The 21,590-nt window shown below is 40.0% G+C and overlaps 1 protein-coding gene across 1 annotated transcript in view; it reads right to left on the bottom strand.

Moving 5' to 3' along the window:
- Positions 1–605: 605 nt before the first annotated feature.
- LOC116939554 (leucine-rich repeat and fibronectin type-III domain-containing protein 5) overlaps positions 606–21,590 on the bottom strand; it is a 28,910-nt gene continuing 7,925 nt past the window's right edge. The window contains exons 2-3 of the mRNA XM_032948094.2: positions 11,167–12,580; positions 606–2,924 (exon numbers count right to left, since the gene is read on the bottom strand). Of these exons, the coding sequence (XP_032803985.1) occupies positions 2,039–2,924; positions 11,167–12,560 (2,280 nt within the window). The 5' untranslated portion in view covers positions 12,561–12,580 and the 3' untranslated portion in view covers positions 606–2,038. The remainder of the gene's footprint in view (positions 2,925–11,166; positions 12,581–21,590) is intronic.

Below are 21,590 nucleotides of genomic sequence, written 5' to 3'. Positions count from 1 at the left end.
AATGTACGTAAATGTTCAGCCCTCAATATAATTGACAGCTGGATGAAGGCCTCCTTCCTCAAACGTTGTTTTGTTTTCGAGGATTGTTTGACCATACTTCACCACATTGCTCAGTGTGGGGTTGGTGAAGTGCTAGGCAAGTGGCTGCATGGAATCATCCATGTAATCAATAAAATAAACTTGATTTACGTTTTAAATTACTCGGAATATTTAAAAGCGTCTGTCAATCCACTGATGGAGGCCTCCCCCTGCAATTTCCGTCATGGGCGTTGTTTGAACATACTTCACCAAAATGGTCAATGCGGGTTGGTGAGGGGGGAGGGGAAGCCCAGGACCAGTTCAGATATCACTCGCCACTGATATTAGCCGTGGCTCGAAATCAAACGCGAGTCACGAGGTTCATAGCACAACATGTGAACCCAAGCAATATTTGCTTCTATGTAAGATATTACTAGAATATCCTCACGTCAACCATTTTAGGTTCTCAAATCCACAACCATATGGCAGTATCAATGCCATAATGACGATGTGTCACGTGATATTTTTTTTATCATAAAGATCACCTAAACCAATCATAGAAAAAAAGCACACACATAGCTCCTGGGGGAGTTTACTTACAAAGTGTTTATCTGCTTTATTATTAACATTCAATACCAGACACACAAACGAAATCAACAAATGTTTTTGTTATTTAAAAATAGTGCTGCAACCATTCATTGTAATTCATCAAATATGTTCTTTGCTTCCATCATTTAAAGGATAGTTTTATCCAAATATTCACACCACGGGTGATGTGCAGAGTAAGGAAGTACATACACGGAGTTCCGGATTCAATACCGAAAAAAGGTCAAATGTCAGCATCTGCCAGGCCGAAGGCAATTGGTCCAATAGGAGAAGACAGCTCCACTAATTTACAAATTGTATTTTCCCTTCTTTCAGTTAAGCAGCTCTTCATTGTTCAATCTTGTGCCATTGCAATGTATCGTAGAGACAGGTGTATACGTATGGTAGTAAAAATTGTTCTGCTTGTGCCTGTGATTGATTTCCTAAAAAGATCAGCTTCACAAAGGAGTCTATATATAAAAAAGCTGCCCAATTCAATAGTAGAACACCACAGTGATTCTGAGAACAACATTACTTATCCCCATTGTACCAAATGCACCTATATTGATATGACAACAACAATTTTGCTCCCCCATACATTGACGCATAGCTTAGACCAGTTGAATTCGTTTAACCTCCAAATCCAGATAAGTGTTTCATCAAACACAATTTGAATATTTGATGGCGAGATTATACAGCACTATTTTTAGTGAATGTGAATATTTTGGGGTTATATGCCCATTTTCTGAAGTATCTTGATCTGATGTAGGTTTCGTTAAAATGCACTACAAACGTGGTCACCGGAGATGTGCCAGCATGTAGTCACTGACTAGCTATCGGACACATTTACAATGGGAACCACCCAACCCCAATAGCAAACCACTGAACAAAACCAAATATGGATCAGGCCTCGAGCAAGCTGGAAAACTGGAAAATTTAATCACAAGCATGTAGGCGCCACCAGTTGAAAGTTTAATAAGGCTTGGCAGTAACTCCACCACTGTCTGAAGGGTGCCTTATCCGTCTACCATTGCTACAGTGCTGAATACAAAGCAGACAGATAATTAATGTTTAGAATTGTCTTTATTACAGATTAGTCAAAAATGAAAGTTAATGTGCAATATGCGTTCCATTTTGTTTGACCACTTTAATGGGATTTTTGTAATTAATGATCACATTTATATGTACACATCAAATGCAATCAATACGATGCATTGCTTTACACCAATAGTTCCGTACAATACGTAAAATTATTGTACAAAGATAAATTTCAATAGACAATGTTTACATGTGTTAAGTCTCTGACCATCAGAGCTTACAATAGATTTCTTTAAAAACACCTTTAAGAACATAATCGCTTGCAGGAAAACTCAGGACATCTAAGCTGTCACAAAGCATGTTGTGGGCATTTTTTCAGTTTCTGGCCTGACAGCCATCAGACGGAGCTTTCTGGCATCCATTCAGGCTGATCCTGTGCATTTTTGATAGAATCCAGCTCCTGAAATAGCAAAACCAGGCCATTGATGGAGATGCTTCTCTTCGGTCGAGTGCCCGGTTTCCCAGTGTGAGCGAACATGCCGATATCCAGAGACAAGCTACGTTTAGGTCCAGAAATTGCCGGAGTGCGGGCCAGTTTGTTTAGAGCAATCTCTGGCCAGCCATGCAAGAGCAGCGCCTGCTTTGTCTGAAGAACAAGGCTGGCGTGCTTAGAGTGGCTCACGTTGTCCGGCTTGTCGCGCTGAACGTTTCCCAGCGGATCTCGCTTGGGTCTGCACTTCGTGCGTCGCCTGCGCTTGTGGGCGGCCGGCTCGTCGACATTGCACTGCGGGGCTGGCGCATTAGAATCCTGTCCCTCAGGGGCAGGCTGACATGAGGCAGATGACTGGCTTCGTGTGGAGTCACTGCTTGAAGGCTGCCCTTCCTCCTGCACCATAAGCTTGCAGCTGAACTGGTGCTGCTGCCCTCCCTGGAAACCCTGAATCTCTCGGGTGGGCGCATACACGCTGCGTACCTCGGGGATCTTTCCGGCAGATGGATTGGCACACACCTTGTAGCGTATCATGAGGATAATGATAAACACGAGCAAGGAGGCCACGATGATACCACCGATGACGATTATCATGGTTCCCCCGATGAACTGGCTGGGCATGGAGGAGCACTGGATGTACTCTTCTTCAGTGATGAAGTCGATGCAGCCCAAAAGCCTGGTTGCTGTCAAAGATGTACTGACGTCATCGTATATAGCCATGACGCAGACATCATACATGGCACCGGAAAGCAAGTTGTTGAGCACAAAGGACTTACTTGAAGATGGCAGCATTCTAAAAGACAAAAGCATAATGCAATGGCATTTTATGACAGTTGTAGTATTTTTCTGGCAATCATTTTTTTACCTTAGTATTTGAGAACATCGCGAGACAACCATGAAATCAGCATCAAACTTCGCAACATCATGGACATACATGAATTAAAATGTAAAATTCAACAAAGTGCAAAATGTCAACAATGATAAAATGGATCCATTTTGGCATAAAATGTTGTTAAATTAGAAATGGTACAGATGGTTTAATTGTAATTCCATGTTTATATTGCCACATTTCTTGTTGTGTTTTACGATCTAGTGCCAATTGCTGATTTTGCAAAATACAAAAATAATGAATAGCAGGTCTGAAATATTAATGATTTCTGGGACAAGCAAAAGGCGCTCCTGCAATCTGGCACAAATGGATTGTGCAAGGCTGGAGGCCATGTTCAGGAAATGTTCCAGTGTTTTATATTTCACCCTGCAGTTTCTAGTGAATTTATACAAATAAAATAATCCCCACTTATGTAACATAATCCGCAATAATACAGTAATAATAATGTTTTAAAATAAAGCCAGTGGCCACTGAATATTTAAACGATACTGCAACCCGACCTCCACCGAAGTGCACAATCTGTCTGGCGCACAGCACATAACGCAATTAAGCTCACATTAGGCCTGAAATTGTGATACTTAAACCTACACATTCCAGGAAATACTACATCCGGGAATGAATTGCTAATGATAAGGGTGTGTGTGTGTGTGCAACTAGCATTCTTTATTACTGCAATGACAATATTTTTAGCTAATTCAGCCAATAACCAGATGTATTTCTGCCATCACTTGATTGGCACTTTACAGGATAAGGACCATTAGGGCATCCTGCAATTTGAGCACAACCTAGAAAGGGGCCATGGCGGCTGGGAGAATTGCATCTCTCATACCTTAAACATTTTATCATGACAAGAAAATCCATCTTCAAAGTATAAATAATAGACTAACTAAATAATGTTGTTTCAAAAGGGTCAAAGAACACAATTATATCAACGAGCAAAACTATTTGCGAAACAATGTACAATGCTCCTGTTGTACTTGTAAACAAATGTATGTTTTTCAAAGTGCATGAAAATATCAACATCAGAAGTAGGATGATTCACTGCTGTGGCGATGTGATGACTTGTCATGCTTCACAATCACAATTCGCTTCAAGAATGTATTATTTTCTTACCAATGCGGTAAATTATGGCATCTCTAATCAGTGCCATGGAGAATTTCACCAATTACATACAAAGCTTATGAGTTGCATTCCATCAATCCTTACACCATTCGTTAGACATATTAGTTGAAGTAATTAATTGATTATTCAATACATAGTTCCATCCCGACCAAATTATTATTGTTTATCACTTAATTACAATATTAGGCCTAATAATGTTGTTTTTTATTCATGAGTACTGTGGCACCGTTGTCAACCTAAACTTTGTACAGTATGATCCACACGAGGCTGAGATTGAGTAACATTTAATCACAATTGTCAGAAACAAGATAATGGTGGCAATAAATACATCTTTCAGGAGTTTTGGCAAGATAAATAACCTCCAGCAGAGAAGATTCAGCTCTGAAGATAAAATGAGTTTAATCGCATGGATTTGCATTTTTGTCACACAGATGGTATGAAGGGTAAACAGTATTTTTGCAGAATATGAAACCAAAAATAAATTCCGAAATTACTAACCAACCCGTCTTCTACCTGGCTGACGTAAAATGTGCATTCGTTTATATATAATACATAAACACAACCGTTAATGGCAGTGTTCTATGAAATACCACGTGAAAATCATCTAGGATATATTCCACTATTTACTATTGCCGAGGCTAATTAAAAAGACATTTTAAAATATAAACATGACAGCTATTGTTTTTGATTGAAAACATGTTTCTCTGAGATTTCACTCATTCACGTTTCCTTTCCTACTCATAAGTGTTTTTTGATATAAAAGTAAAGTCCTTATAATAGTTGAACAAGACCGTGGTAAATTTTGATTTAAAGCTTTCGTGACTGCAGGGATTCATATTCTTGGTTCTTTCGGTAAAGTCACGTAGAAGGAAACAATAAAATAATAAAAATATAAAACAATAAAATTATCACGACATTTCGACTGCAACACAAGCAATCATCATCAGGTGTGAAAACCACAGCAAGAAAATTTGAAAAAAGTGGCGGTTTTTTTTACGTTAGCACCACGGAGAGCGATTTGGCAGTTATTCAGATGGACGAGTCCATCTACGTTCGGAAAAGAGGAGGGGGGAGACGAAAATAATGGATGCGGTCTGAAAGCCACCGTAAGCGTGAACAATCAATTAAGACCAGAAATGGTTCATCAAATCCTTCCAATGATTGCTAAGCCAGAATCCATCTTCTCGGTTGAAATTGTCTCTGTGTTTGTATATGTGGATAGCCTCATGAACGAATCTCTCATGGTAGCCAGATGGCTTGCAAAGAACCTCTGTCTTGGAGAAGTCAATGTCATGTGAGCCTACTGAATTATAACAGTGATCTGCCACGGCCGAGGTGTTGGTCCTACCGTGTTTTAGGTCTGCTTTGTGTTCACGAATGCGGGCCGAGACATGTCGTTTGGTTTCTCCAATGTAACTACCTCCACAGAGGCAACTTAGTTTGTAGACGCCAGGGTACTGTATGTCCAGAATCACATCTTTTACAGACGGAACGAGATCACGGATTTTATGTAATGTGTTGAATCGGACCTGGATCTTGTGTTTATTCAAGATTTTGGAGATCTTTTTTGTGATCCCCGCAATGTAGGGAAAAGTGATGGTTTTGGAAGGCTCCTCAAGAGGGTCCTTCTTCATGGTTGGAGTGATAGCTTTGCGGATTATATAAGGCCGTGGTAATTACACTGCACTATACAGAGATCAGTAATGCGTCTTTACCCCCCGCACCCACCCCCCGCTTTTTTACAAAGATCACCTAAAACATTTTGAGTGAATACTGCAGGTGGTTCAGATTTTTGCGAGTTATTGTTTTGCCGGCTAGATGGGTCAGCAGAAGAGCCAGGGGCTCAATAATTGGAAGCATTATCAGTTGAAATCCTGGTTGAGGGCTGTCTCAGCCCATCATCATCCCTTCGGGGTCAATACAATTTCTAAATGGATATTCTAAATGGGGGGGGAGGGGGGGGGATGTAAAAAGTTGTTATCCTATGGATGGACTCACAAACCCCCGCGATAGGAATGTGGAATTTCCATCACTCTATCCAGAAGGTAAGCCCTGCATCGACGCTCATTTGAGCAGGACATCACCGCTCATTTGAGCAGGACATCACGATTGTTAAACACATTTTAATTACTTTACACGTATTTAATTATCCACTCCCGTAAATATAAAAGTGGGGCATAACAGTTTACACAATTACAAAATGCAAATCCGTATATGTCGGAGACAATAAATGTGCCTAGTCAGGAAGATGCATCCACACCTACATGACGCACAGCATTAGCATACCAATGGACCAAAGTTCCATTTGCTGGAACTTGTCATTGCAGTAAATCATCATTTGGGAAGAGACATATTATAAATATTGTTCCTGAAATGAATGCACAGTATTCCGCAGGTCATTGTCTATAGATTCCTTGTCTGTGTGATATCCTACATTGTAATTGTAATGTTACACGCATAACAGCACAACTGTAATGTCACTTGGATGCTCGTGTTGAAAAACAATATTTATGCACGATAAAAAGGATTTCCTTTCTAATTAGAACCATCTTGTTTTACATTATAAAGGAATTATTGTACGGCATTACCGTTGGGTAACCTTATTAAGAGATAATGCAAAATAATTATGCAGGATTTCCTTACTTTAATGGTGTCGTTCTATATTACCATATATAAATTAGTGCATAACACTAAAGTTAATGCATGTCACAGTATTCAACAGTTTGGTATCATGCAATAATATAACTTTCTTTATTGTCTTAAATTTGAAATAAAGATATAAAAAATGTACTCAACTTGTGACATTCAAAAATCATGTTATAATTACTCCATACTTATAGTCGAACGAACACTGCCGATAAAAAAATATATAAATTATTAATAAAGATCACATGAGCTAGATTGAGTTAGAATGTCTACAAATTGAACAATTCATTTGACGACAATGTTAAATGTATAATGCCTATGACATTCTTGAACGTACAATTTGAAGTGTGCAAGCCCAAAAGGAAATAAATGAACGTATCCATTATATTATAAAGTATGTTTCTGCACTGTTCATAGTGTTTGAAAGGAATAAGAGACGGAGGTTGAATAATGTTTGTGTTACATTGAATTATAACATCCTCTTTACCACGTAAAAAATACTACGAAAACTCCTCTTTTTAACAGAGTAGTTTAAAGTAGAGTAGTTTTACCATTTATTTCCCCCAACGTTATCCCAATTGTGCTATTGGCATCATGTCATGAGATCAAGTATCAAACTGGATTTCCCAAAGGGCAGTGTGTGTCTTTCTGCTAAATAACGGCCCACAGCAGCTCACATCACCGAGCTACCTGTGACATTCCATCCAATTGACAGGCGGTCCACACAGTAGATGGCAGCACGTTCCTGACCCACTCCGCATTTGAGTAGCAGTGTTCATCGCATGACGGTGAAACTAATATTTCATACTCTCAGCTGGAATGTAGCCAAGTTAAGTGCAGAACCAAAATCCTGTGATGGGAGTTTTATTTATTCAGTCATTGGTGACTGGGCTAAAACCATTAACTCACGACACTTAAGAACTTGCTTTATTAGTGACAGGTGGCTGGAACCTGTATTTGAGGCAAAGGTCTCAGGAGTGCCAACTCGATTTAAAGCTTTCGTGACTGCAGGGATTCATATTCTTGGTTCTTTCGGTAAAGTCACGTAGAAGGGAAATAATAAAATAATGAAAATAAAACATAATAAAATAAAATTCTCACGACGTTTCGGCCACAACGCAAGCAGCCATCCTCAGGTGAAGAACAGAGCTGTCGGAAAGACAGCGTCCTAACTCGGCTCTGACCTTTGAACCACGTGAACGATGCCTTAAAATGACTCCTTAAAATAGATGTAATCCCATTCCAAATGGCATTAAATCCAGTATAATTCAACAATTGTTGCTTAATTAATATTTAAAAACTTTTAGAAACAAATGTGAATTTCAATTTCTCTAAAAAAATGACTTTTCGGGTCAAAGCTATGTAAGAGTTATTTGTTTCAACTAAATATGTTATTAAATATCTTACTTCTTAAAATCGGAGAACAAGGTCATGCGTTTTAACTTGGTCTCGCACGCCCTGCACATAAGATCTCCCATACTACACATTAATAGTGTAATGCCCTTGATAGAGATATAATACGACTGGTCGGCCTTATTCATTGTTTAAATTGTAACGAGCCACCACTTGTTCCATGTCACACGAGCAAAGTGGATGGATACGAAGCCTTGAGCAAATCCAAGTTGCTCTGACCAACCCTGTCTGTATACCACCCATCACCACCTGTCTTACCAAGTGGCATTTCCCAACTTATTGACTAAAAAAGGACAAACATGGACTACACACTCATGAGCACTTGCACCTTTAGCACTGCTGTATTGCATAATGCAACATTATTCGTACTCACTAGGAATTAGGTTACGGACTATAGCTATGAAGTGCAGCTATGGGGTGGAGTAGCTATGGAGTATGCAGATGGTGCAACTGCATCGGGGCCCAGGCGCCAGGCCACGGAGATGGGGGGGAGGTTGGACAAGAGACTCCCCTTAATTGTATTTATTGTGCCAGGACCCATGCCAACCATGCTAGGCCACTGACTGGAGTGACCTCATTTGAATGGGTTAGTTATATGAAGAAATACAACATATTTGTACTCAAAATAACAATAACATGCATTCATGAGAAATACTTGACTGTAAAAAAATGATGTGTTTTAATGTTGGCACCATATTGCCTCTAACAAAAGCCTTCTAGATCACTTGGTGCTACGTCACACGATCGACATCTTGACTTGCCGCCTATGTGCCAAAGGCAAAAGGGGATAACCCTCAGGAGGTCCTTTCAGTGCAAATGGCCTAATCAGCAGCTCTATAGTAACGAAATATGGAGTCATGCCAGGTTTTTTTTCCCTTTGCAGTTTATTCGCATAGCCTGCTTCATACGCCTGTTATATGGCAGAATAAAAACGTAACATCTAGCTGTATTAGTCTTGTGGCCAATTCTTCAGAAAATACAGCAGTAAACCATGCTATATGGTTTTCTGTCAGTCCATTGATTGCAATGGATAACACCAAACCACAAAATGATTGCTACAATATATAACAGAATGCTATGGCAACCTGTCAAAAAAACTTATTTCCCAATGTAGTATATTGCAGTACATATTCCGTAGTGGTTCTGAAAAAAATGCAGTGAACTGTTTTTCTGGCAGCAATGCCATTTGTGATGGGACACATAGACGTCCAGCTAAATAATCCTGTGAAGGTGCGGGCAGTAAGTTATTAAATGTATATAATACATCATGTGGAGGCAGAAATTAGGCCAAATTTGTTTAAATTAATAACATGTTCAACCTCAATTATATGATTGTATAAAATGGTGATCAATGCATGAAGCCACATTTCCCATCAAAATCTAGTTGTGGTGTTTTCCCTTTGCAGCACTTACTAAACTGCACATACATCAGCTGTATGGTAAAACAATCATGTTGGACTCGTGAAAAATTACACATTACGACATGCTTTAAAGCATCTGGGATTAAAAGTGGCCCAGTGCATGAGCTAATGCCCTGCTCAGTGCTGTGATAAGGAATTTAAGTGGATGCATGAGATAAAAACCAGTGTGAGAATAAAATAAATTATGGATAAAAAAACGTTTGAAATATGGATTTTTTTAAAGTACAACCAGTTATGAGTTATATGCAGAAGTAATTCAATAATATTCAGACGATTAAATGGAATATTGTAATATAGCATTCCAACTGCTGACTGAAAAGAGCTTCGGTGATACAAAGAGAATAGTTGTTTCAATTGCATAATTTAAATGCCCAGTGAGCATTTCCCCTTGGTGGCCCATTTACATTCATGAAGATGGCGAAATGAAAGTACACTGATTTTAAAACCGATACTCGTTCCCAAAAAAAGACCCCCTTGAAACGTTAATTTGTACTCTTTTCCACCAACATACCAGCCATTAGGATTCACTTGAACTTGCAAAGATATCGGGAGAGAAATAGGTGAGGAGGAATGACGAATCATCGTTTTCTGCCACATTTCCAATCGATAAAAGATTCCAAAATATCTGGACAAGATATTTTCTAAATATTCACAACAAAATCACATTGGTAGTTGATTTGTGTTGTGAATTAACATATTAATGGTATATATGAGCATTCTTTGTGACCATTTCTGCAGCAACAAACCGTTAGCCAGTCAATTTCATGTGTAGTAATTTTTTTTTTTTACACGTAGGCATTCACAACCAATATTATTCATAATAAAGGTTTTTGGGTTTGATCGAGGACGTGTAATGTGTCGTAACCCTACAATCAGTAAGGGATGTCACGTAAACAAAACGCGCCAAAAAGTTACTTCAGCCCACCAGTGTGTTGGGGAGTAAATCCACAATTTGAGTACAAATTGTTAATGTTGTGGATTGGCGCGATCTGTTTATGTGACAAATCCCTTACTGATTGGCTGTGTCGGGTGGTGGAGGGTTATGACACATTTATACTTACGCGATCTAACCCAAAAGCCTTTATTATGAACCTATTTTTTGCTGGTTAATTTACTCAAGCTATCCTAAAATGAACACAATGTTGCCAAAATATATATATATTTGCAATTCATCACATCGCAGGATGAGATATGGTAGTGACTTTTGGAATCCTTATTCCAGCAGTAGACTGCCCATGGCTGTTAATGATGATCATTTAATAACCTTTAGTTCTTTAACTTGTTATGCTGTATTATATTATTTATTGTGATATATGTCATCAGTCTTTTTACATGCAGTAATTGCAAGATTTCAATGTTTTGACTTGTTTTAAAGTGAACCTGAGAACCTGCATTAAAGCAAGCAATGTACCAATATATTAATTTATTTAACATAACCACCATGCTCAAGAGTTAACTTGTGCTTATTTGTGTGATGCATCTCATGTAACAATGAAAAATGTGGCAATGGACTGATCTCATACAAAATAATAGAAGATTCATACCTGTACATCAAGGTATCATCAGATGAGCTGTTGTACTGTATTTGGTACATCCGTACACTGGGAAGCATTTTGCTGGCAGACCATTTGATCACAGCGGAGTTGGATGTGACATCCAATGCTGCCACTCTCCGATTCTGAAAACCCTTTGTGTCAGAGGCATTATTTGCCGCATTAGCCGCAGGCTTAGTGGAGCCAGTGATATCAGAAGAGCCTGGATCTGGCTCAGGATGAACATTGTGAGTAATATTGCTCAGGTGAGGAAGGTGAATTATGCTAAGCTCCACAAAGGTTGTGGATTCACCAGCAGGATTCGACGCGATACACGTGAAGGTTCCATCATCCTTCGTAGTTGTAACTAGAATCTCCAGGGTGCCATTGTCATGGACGACTGTTCTGGTGGTGTTGGAGATAACCTTTTCATCAGGTGAGATCCAGTGGACCCAGGGATCTGGGTCACCAATAGCCTTGCACTTTAGCGTCGCTCTCTGGCCTTCCAATACTAGAAGGCGATGAGTGTGGCGAGTTATCAGCGGCGGCTCACAAACAAACTCCTCTTCTGGGATGGACCAAAAGTACTTGCCTACCAGGGCCTGCGGAGAAGCACAGGTCTCCAGGTCATCCTCTCGTGTCAATCGGCGCAGCCACAGCAGCTCGCAGTTGCAGTGCAGCGGATTACCTCCGAAGTTGAGAACCAGCGGAGGTGTGTGATGAATGCCCTTATTCGCAAACAGCTGCAGGCGAGTAAAAAGTGGATCTGGAGGAAGCTTTTGAAGCTTATTTGATGTCATATCCAATCTGGCGAGCTTGTGAAGATGTGAAAATGTGCCGGCTTCAATATAATCAATCATATTGTGATCAAGGCTCAGTGTGTGCAGCGATGTCATTTTTTGAATAGCTTCCCAGGGAACTTTCTCTAAGTTGTTGTAGGCCAAATCGAGGTCTTCCAGGGACATCAGAAAATCATCGAAGGCTCCAACGGATATGTCACTAAGCTGGTTGTTGCTTATAATCAGGTGCCTGAGGTTGGAAAGGCCTTTAAAGCTTTTGTTTCCAATGTGGGTCAAACGGTTGTAGTCAAAGTGCAAGAAGGTTAAACTGCTCAGGTCTGCAAATGCATAAGGGGCTATTTGGCTGATAGTGTTTCGGGAGAGAGTCAAATCCACCATGAGAGTCATGTTGCCAAAGTCTTGCCTCCGCACGCTCGTGATGAAGTTGTCCCCCAGGCGCAGCTCAACCGTCCGTCTGTCGATATTGTGCGGGACAAAGAGGAGCCCAATTTTAGCACAAACAGTGCTCAGAGACGGTGACAGGTTCTGGCAGATGCAATGCGTCGGGCATCCGAGGGACGCGGTCACCAGCCCAATAACCAAGAAACAGAGCTGGGCAGTTTCCATTGTTTATCAGGTGAGAAAATCTGTGTGAACACAATGAAAAACACAGAGTTAATAAATGTGCATTAGTCACGTACATATAATCGGAAATATTTGATTCCACAAAACGATATAGTTAAAAAAATAAAATCTGACAACATATCTTAAAACCTCTAAATGTCCATTAATGTACAGTAGATCGTAATAATATCAGCTATGTTCTTGGAGCGAACAGTGGTTAGCACACTTCACTATGAACCCATCAATCCGAGTTTGATCATTATTGGACGTGGCTCACATGAGTGGCAAGTGATATCAGTACTGGTCCAGCCTCTCTCCACCCCTAATCAGTCCCCAACCCCCACCCCCCCATGACCTAGAAGGCATACGTATGGAGGCTTTCACCCAGCAGTGGGTTGACAAAGGGGCTGTAATGTGCATGCCCTGAGTTAAGCATGAACGCCAACTCTGTGATTTTTCTCCAATCAAATCTCTTGTGTTCTCGTGAATCTTGTTTTTAAATGTCAGTTACAACAAATATGTATGACAGGTCCTACATATTCCAGATCGGCTCTTGTGAATTTCCAAAAGTGGATGCAGAAACTGAATGTCTAAAGAGCAGCGTTAACAGGTCAACTGGCACACAGGATCTATACAAGGTGCCACAGCAGATATAGTTCCAGCAATAACTCACTTATCAGAGATCTCTGGCATTGTATTTCAGTTAATGAATGTCGTACAAGACGATAAGGACAGCTGCTGTTATCTCCTTGCTGGTACACAGAGACAAAGTCAGGTCATCTGATTGGGGAGTTGTAATAATGGATGCCGTTAGGTGAGGCCCTTTCTTATGAATTTCCAAAAATAATTGCCACAATCAGTATATTGATATAAAAAATATTCTTCAAATAACCTTTAAGAACATTTAGTCTTTTAGTTGCATTCATATGCTATCCCAAAACAACAAAAGGCTTTGCCTTTTTTTATGGACTCAATAGCATATGCATGTAAGAATATAGATCTTTTCTGATCCTAGACTTAAACCACATTATTATTGGCAGATAAGAAGTAACACTAATATAGGTTCATTAGACAGAGCAGAAATTGGTACCATACGAGTCAGGGTCAAAGAGAGAGAGAGATCGGGAGAGGATGAGACGGCACTCATATACGACTGAGAGGAACTCGGTTGACATTTTTTCTGGGCCTCTGAAAATCTTTCCATGGCCATGACGTGCGTTGGCAAATTGTCAGTTGAACCAGTTTGTGTCTGATAACATTTGTTCAAAAGAGTAAATTACCAGCATTTTGAATTGTGATTTTTGTTGTTAATAAAGTATTAAAGCTTTCGTGACTGCATAAAATTACTCATTGGTTTTTTCGGTAAAGTCACGTATGTAGAAATACAATAAAATTATATTAAAACAAAAAACAATCACGACGTTTCGATCACAACGCAAGCGATCTTCATCAGATGTCAAGAACAAATCACGGAGGTAAATACAACAAAAAGATGAGAAACGAGAATTCAACAAACCTGAAAAAACATTATGTGAAGCACATCCAGTCAGGCCAACAACACAGTTAGACACTTCCTGGCAGACCACGAATTTCAGAAGAGTGTTAAATTTCGTGTTCAACCTTTGGATTGCACATACCAGCATAGATAGAATGAAAAATACGAGGTACACGGTCAGTAGAAATACATATACAAGTCCACCAAGAGTATTTCTACTGACCGTGTACCTCGTATTTTTCATTCTATCGATGCTGGTATGTGCAATCCAAAGGTTGAACACGAAATTTAACACTCTTCTGAAATTCGTGGTCCACCAGGAAGTGTCTAACTGTGTTGTTGGCCTGACTGGATGTGCTTCACATAATGTTTTTTCAGGTTTGTTGAATTCTCGTCTCTCATCTTTTTGTTGTATTTACCTCCGTGATTTGTTCTTGACACTTGATGAAGATCGCTTGCGTTGTGATCGAAACGTCGTGATTGTTTTTTTGTTTTAATATAATTTTATTGTATTTCTACATACGTGACTTTACCGAAAAAAACAATGAGTATTTTTTGTTGTTGTTGTGAACAAATTACTTTTTTGCTACCTCAGGTGGTAGAAACACAAATATTTGGTCAGGGACAATGAGCTATTTGGGTTACAACCCGCTTTGGGATTGGGTAACTGGTTGTTAAATAGTAAAACAATAATAATGTCTCAGTGTCTGGAGATTTTGTTTTTATTTCACACGTCTCAGCTGGTGATTGGTATTGTGATGCGTGTTACAATTAATGGCAATCGTTGACAATCATTAATTGTCTTAATTGTGTTTTATAATGAAACATCAAATAAGTACAATAATAATTATCTTTTGATTTAAAGCTTTCGTGACTGCAGGGATTCATATTCTTGGTTCTTTCGGTAAAAGTCACGTAGAAGGGAAACAATAAAATAATAAAAAATAATGTCTCAGTGTAATGAAAAAATATATTGTTTTATATTTTTTTATTATTTTATTGTTTCCCTTCTACGTGACTTTACCGAAAGAACCAAGAATAATAAATATCTTGTTGAAATAAAAGTAGTTAGTTGTCCATATGTCGCAGCTCAGCTTAGCTTACCAAGACAAACAAATGCACGAAAACCAACAAAGTATTTTTTTGGTTTTAACTACGAAAAAAATGTGGTGTATACGTCATAGTTTTTACTTGCTATATGAATCCAGTAGGCAAGTGACTTAAACACTCATGGACAGGCATCATGGGCACAATGTATTCAAATAACACATTTATAATTGGTCTGCCTATTACTACTATGAATGAGCCAATAATGTCTGTTTGTGTGTAACGCGTGTGACGTCACTCCACATGCCCCCCCCCATCATTAATAGTCATGAGCGGGTGGATTTTTACACTCACGGAAAAGGTCGAGCGGAAATACATTTTTTTCTCGCAAATTCGCCTTAAGTTTGACGTGTTTTTTTTTTTAAGTGAATCTAATAAATAATTCTACGCAGCAACAAAGTGGACTTGGTGTCTTTGTTTCTTCAGCACTTGAGGCAAAAGGTAAGTCTAATTTATACTTCTACATTATGGTAAAATAGACATTTCTCGGTGATTATCCAAATATTGTATAGAATTCCAATTGATTTCATGCCCAGCGAACGAAAGCAGAAGAGAATAAAGTATCAGAGCAGTGGATTTGAAAAAATTGAAGGTCAGTTATATATACAGTGCTACAGTGAACTGCAGTGAAGTGTTGGATGACATACTTTCGTGCATGATTCACTGCCATTAAATTTACACAGGATACAATTAGATTTTTTCGTAAATAATACAGCTTCCGTCCTAGGACGGGCAAACAAACTAGAAATTAATAATGGACATTTTGTAATATAGTTTTAATTTGAATAAATCACACACCAACATTGAATTAATAGGTGATGACAGAACAATTTGAGTTCAAATAACAATACCTAATTTAGCTTTATCAACTTGTTCTCCTTTAGCTTTACGATATTAAAACATATCATAATTTAATTGCATTGTCACGTATATATCAGCAATCTCTTACCTAAAAAGTAGATGCATTATCTGCAGTGGTTATTTATACATCATGTACGAGTATAGTATTTATTTTTTATTTAATACCATTTTATCTAGGATGCAAAATGTAAAGAAAATATAATGTTCTTCATGTGCTTGTGTTATTCATAGTCAGACATACAATAGTGTCGGGTGATATGTTGTGCAGTCATTGGTGACTTGGCTGAGACCATCTACTTGCTGTTTTAATACCAGAAAGGATAAAAACCTATTCTTATTTTTCATACTTTGATCCTGGCAAAAAGGTGCCATAGATGTAACTGCTCAACCCGAGCTCTAAATGCCCTGATACGTGCATTGGTTTTGTACAGTTCGCCTTGTGGCATTCTCTGGTCTGACATTGTAGCCTTGTCTCACCAAAGAAGGCTGGTGTAGGCCAATCAATTTCAAAGACAATGCATATATTAACAGAGCATGTTTATCTGACGTTCTTCCACAAGCTGTGCAGACTTTATTCCTTGCAAAAGGTACCTATTGTTGTTTGAACATCTCACCACCTTGTAAAAAGGTGTCAGTCTTGTTACCAGAAAAAAGGGTAAAAACCCTATTATATTTTGCTAGTGGCAAAGGAGGCCTCATGATCTTACCACTTGTTTTATTGCCAAAAAGGGTAAAACCTATTCTTATTTTTCATACTGTAGGACCCTGTTTAATGCAGCTGCCTGGATGCAAACTCAGGCATCAGCGATGCTAGCTCAACATATGCAAACTCGTATTATCATCGCATCGATAATTCCTATTGTCCACACTAAAGCAGGAGATTCCTTACTCTCTGGTTTTTTCGGTAAAGTCACGTAGGTATAAAATAAAATAAATCACGACGTTTCGATTGCAACACAAGCAATGATCATCAGGTGGGAAAACCACAGCAATATTTTTTGTTGCTGAAGTGGGATAGAGATGCCGTGGTAAGAGGTTTTATATATAGGTAAGAGAGGGGGGAGGGGCAAGGGAGGGGGGTAGGGGGAGGGGAGTGTTGCGTGGACGCTCGGGGAGGGACGTGAAGCTGGACGGGGGGGAAGTGGGCGGGGCTGGAAGTGGGCGGGGCTGGAAGTGGGCAGGGCTGGAAGTGGGCGGGGCTGAGAGAGCTGCGGATGCGTGGGGGGGGGGTGCAACAACAACGCCACTGCAGCAACAATGTCAATGCAGCAACAATGCCAATGAAGCCAACAATGCCAATGCAGCAGCAATGCCAAACGCTGGGGATGCAATTTACTCCGCAAAATAGACCAGTGCCCGGCAAATATGATGGAACAACCATAAACAGTTAAGGTTTTACCTGGTTAATAACATCCTTCCAATGATTGCCTCAATTTGTATCCATCTTCTCGGTTGAAATTATGTCTATGTTTATATATCTGGATGGCTTCATGAACAAACCTTTGATAGTAGCCCGAAGGTTTGCAGAGTACCTTGGTCTCGGAAAACTGTTTATGGTTGTTCCATCATATTTGCCGGCACTAGTCTATTTTGCGGAGTTAATTGCATCCCCAGCATTTGTCATTGCTGCTGCATTGTCATTGTTGGCTTCATTGGCATTTTTTATAATGTATGCTGTCTGAAAGCCACTGTAAGCGTGAACAATCAATTAAGACCTGAAATGGTTTATCAAATCTTTCCAATGATTGCTAAGATAGAATCCATCTTCTCGGTTGAAATTGTCTCTGTGCTTGTATATGTGGATAGCCTCATGAACGAATCTCTCATGGAAGCCAGATGGCTTACAAAGAACCTCTGTCTTGGAAAAGTCAATGGCATGTGAGCCTACTGAATTAGAACAATGATCTGCCACGGCCGAGGTGTTGGTCCTACCGTGTTTAAAGTCTGCTTTGTGTTCACGAATGCGGTCCGAGACATGGCGTTTGGTTTCTCCAATGTAACTACTACCACAGAGGCAACTTAGTTTGTAGACACCAGGGTATTGTATGTCCGGAATCACATCTTTTACAGACGGAACCAGATCACGGATTTTATGTAATGTGTTGAAACGGACCTGGATCTTGTGTTTATTCAAGATTTTGGAGATCTTTTTTGTGATCCCAGCAATGTAGGGTAAAGTGATGGTTTTGAAAGGCTCCTCAAGAGGGTTCTTCTTCATGGTTTGAGTGATAGCTTTGAGGATTGTATAGTCGGAGTAACCATTAGCCCTAAGAGCTTGGTGTACGTGCTCGAGTTCACTGCTTATGTGTTCCTGGTCGGATATGCATTGGGCTCTATGATACAGAGTCTTGATGAGAGAATTCTTCTGTGATGGATGGTGGTGGGAATCCGGTTTCAGGTAAGCATCCGTATGGGTATCTTTCTTGTAGACAGGAAAGCTACCCATACGATGTGACTCCCGTTATCGACACAAAGATGTGATTCCGGACATACAATACCCTGGTGTCTACAAACTAAGTTGCCTCTGTGGTAGTAGTTACATTGGAGAAACCAAACGCCATGTCTCGGACCGCATTCGTGAACACAAAGCAGACCTTAAACACGGTAGGACCAACACCTCGGCCGTGGCAGATCATTGTTCTAATTCAGTAGGCTCACATGCCATTGACTTTTCCAAGACAGAGGTTCTTTGTAAGCCATCTGGCTTCCATGAGAGATTCGTTCATGAGGCTATCCACATATACAAGCACAGAGACAATTTCAACCGAGAAGATGGATTCTATCTTAGCAGTCATTGGAAAGATTTGATAAACCATTTCAGTTCTAAATTGATTGTTCACGCTTACAGTGGCTTTCAGACAGCATACATTATAAAACATTTCGTCTCCCCCCTCCTCTTTTCAGAATATAGATGGACTAGTCCTGGGTAAACTGCCAAATCGCTGCGCGTGGCGCTAACGTTTTTATAAATAAATAAATGCGCCGTTTAAAAATACATTTATGCGAACCAACACACCTGAAGACGACCGTTTGAGTTAAGGTCGAAACGTCGTGAGAATTTTTTATTGTTTTATATATATTTTATTATTTTGTTGTTTCTCTTCAACGTGACTTTACCGAAAAAACTAAGAATATGAATTACTGCAGTCACGAAAGCTTTAAATCAAAATTTCATTGGCATTGTTGTTGCACCCCCCCGCCCGCGCATCGGCAGCTCCCAGCCCCGCCCACTTCCAGCCCCGCCCACTTCCAGCCCCGCCCACTTCCAGCCCCGCCCACTTCCAGCCCCGCCCACTTCCAGCCCCGCCCACTTCCCCCGTCCAGCTTCACGTCCCTCTCCGAGCGTCCACGCAACGCTCCCCTCCCCCTACCCCCCTCCCTTGCCCCTCCCCCCTCTCTTACCTATATATATAACCTCTTACCACGGCATCTCCCTCCCACTTCAGCAAACAAAAATTCTTGCTGTGGTTTTCCCACTTTGATGATGATTGCTTGTGTTGCAATCGAAACGTCGTGATTTTTATTTTATTTTATACCTACATGACTTTACCGAAAGAACCAGAGAGTATGGATTCCTGCAGTCACGAAAGCTTCAAATCAGGAGATTCCTCTTATCCATTCTCCAGGAAGTGACTCCCGTTATCGACACAAAGATCAGGGGTCACCGGTGGTGGCAGTACATTAATCCTACAATCTGCACTAAAGTGCCCCTAAGAGGACTCGATCAGTGCATGAAATACACAGATTGCAGGGCAGATCTACAATGTTACATTTGGCATGACATAAAAAATGTGGCAGGAATGTTGTTAATGGTTTATGATTATGATGGTTCTTCTATTGATTATTGATGGTGGTGGGGTGATGGTCGTGATGAGGACAGGAAGTAAAATGACGTATGACATCATAATCACGCTGTCACTGAAACGTGATGATGTCGCCACTGCACTAAATTAACGATATTAACGTCAATACATGAACAGGAAGGCAACATCTTGAAGTGATCACAATCGGTGCTATATTCACACTATGATCCACACTCAAGCACAGATAACAGGAATTACCCAGCAGTGGGGGTAAGTTCACAAAATTGCCTGCATTGAACCATGCTTGTTTGCATGAATGGGAGGAGCTATTTATGCAGATGAACCGTGGGGTAAAATAATCTTCCCACAATGCCTTACTGCATTCCGATGTATTTGCTCAACATTAAATTGGGAGATAACATGTCTTGAGAAAATCATGTCATGTATGAGTGGTCACGTTTTTATTATACAATCGTAACAGTAACAGCATGGCATGTTTACATGTTCAAATGTGACAAGATACCTCTATCTGTAAGATAAGCATGATTTTCATTTAATGCCAAACCTACAGATATGCGTATATCAGAATATTTCAGACTGTAAGAATCTGATGAGCTACGAATATTTTTTCACAGATGTCCAGAAGGGGCAGGGATCAAAATCATTTAAAAGTAAATAATGAGTTTGAAGTTTCCTAAAGCACTCATACCGAGTCTCGTCCACATATTTACTTCACTATTTTGATCCCAATCAGCCTTCAATAACTGTCCTATGTATACATACTCCGGCGTGTTTTACACTTTGGTTCCTGTGACAAATATCTTCAAATTTGGAAAAATGAACTTTGTAATAGAAATCAAGATGCCAGTGTCAAAGGAACATTTTTAATCAGAGTGTATTACCTGTTAAGAACACATGGATCTAAAACATTTACATCGACAAAGAAAATGGAACATCTGAAAAGTGTGCAAAGAAGAATAGAAAGGTGCACAGTTAGAATTAGAGGCACAAGGAGAAAGACGTGGATTAGAGATATCACTTTTAAGAGAAGTATGTGGGCATGGGCAAGGGGCAATGGCTGGTCATTGAAGTGGAGTTGGGGCGCCACGGTCGTGAAATGTTAATTACCTCGCCTGGAATACAGGAGGTCGTGGGTTCGACTCCGACTGTGATGCCTGTATATTTGGAGTTTGCATGCTCTCCCTTTGGTCGCGTGGATTTTTCTCCAGGTCCTTCGGTTTTTCCCTCCACATTTCGAAAAACGTGTTCAAAGTGTTTGGCTGCTTTAAATTTCCACATGATAAGCCACATCGTTGAGCAGCTATCATGTGTGACCATCTCGTTACTGACAAAGAGCTACATAGCTCAGTGGGCCTTACCTGATCAAATAAAAATAGAGTAGTTTCAGTTTAGCTTAAAGCTAATGCCAGAGTGGCAGCCAAATGGAGGTAACATGCCTGATAGGATGCCCAGTGTTGACACAGAGTTCTGGTGCAGGTTCTAGAAGGACTCGCCTTTGCCCATCCAAGGACCGGTGTATTGCAGTAAATCTGAAACTTGCAAGCGAAAAGCAGACTGCGACGTGATATTCATTGCATTAATGCGTGTGCAATTTGTAAGGGTGCAGTGACACAGACCTATTTCATTTAAAGGTTATAATCCCTTGTTCATCGTGATGTCCATTTTACTTTGATGTCTCAACAGCGTCACGGAGATCGCGTGACGTGAGGGTTCTGCCTTTGTAGTGAGGGTTGTAAGTTGACGCCG

The sequence above is a fragment of the Petromyzon marinus genome, chromosome 6, assembly GCF_048934315.1.
Source record: "Petromyzon marinus isolate PM22_M1 ecotype Great Lakes invasive population chromosome 6, UKy_Petmar_22M1.pri1.0, whole genome shotgun sequence".
Classification (NCBI taxonomy): domain Eukaryota; kingdom Metazoa; phylum Chordata; class Hyperoartia; order Petromyzontiformes; family Petromyzontidae; genus Petromyzon; species Petromyzon marinus.
Note: the sequence above shows the minus strand (reverse complement) of the source record. Positions and strands in the feature narration are given on the sequence as shown.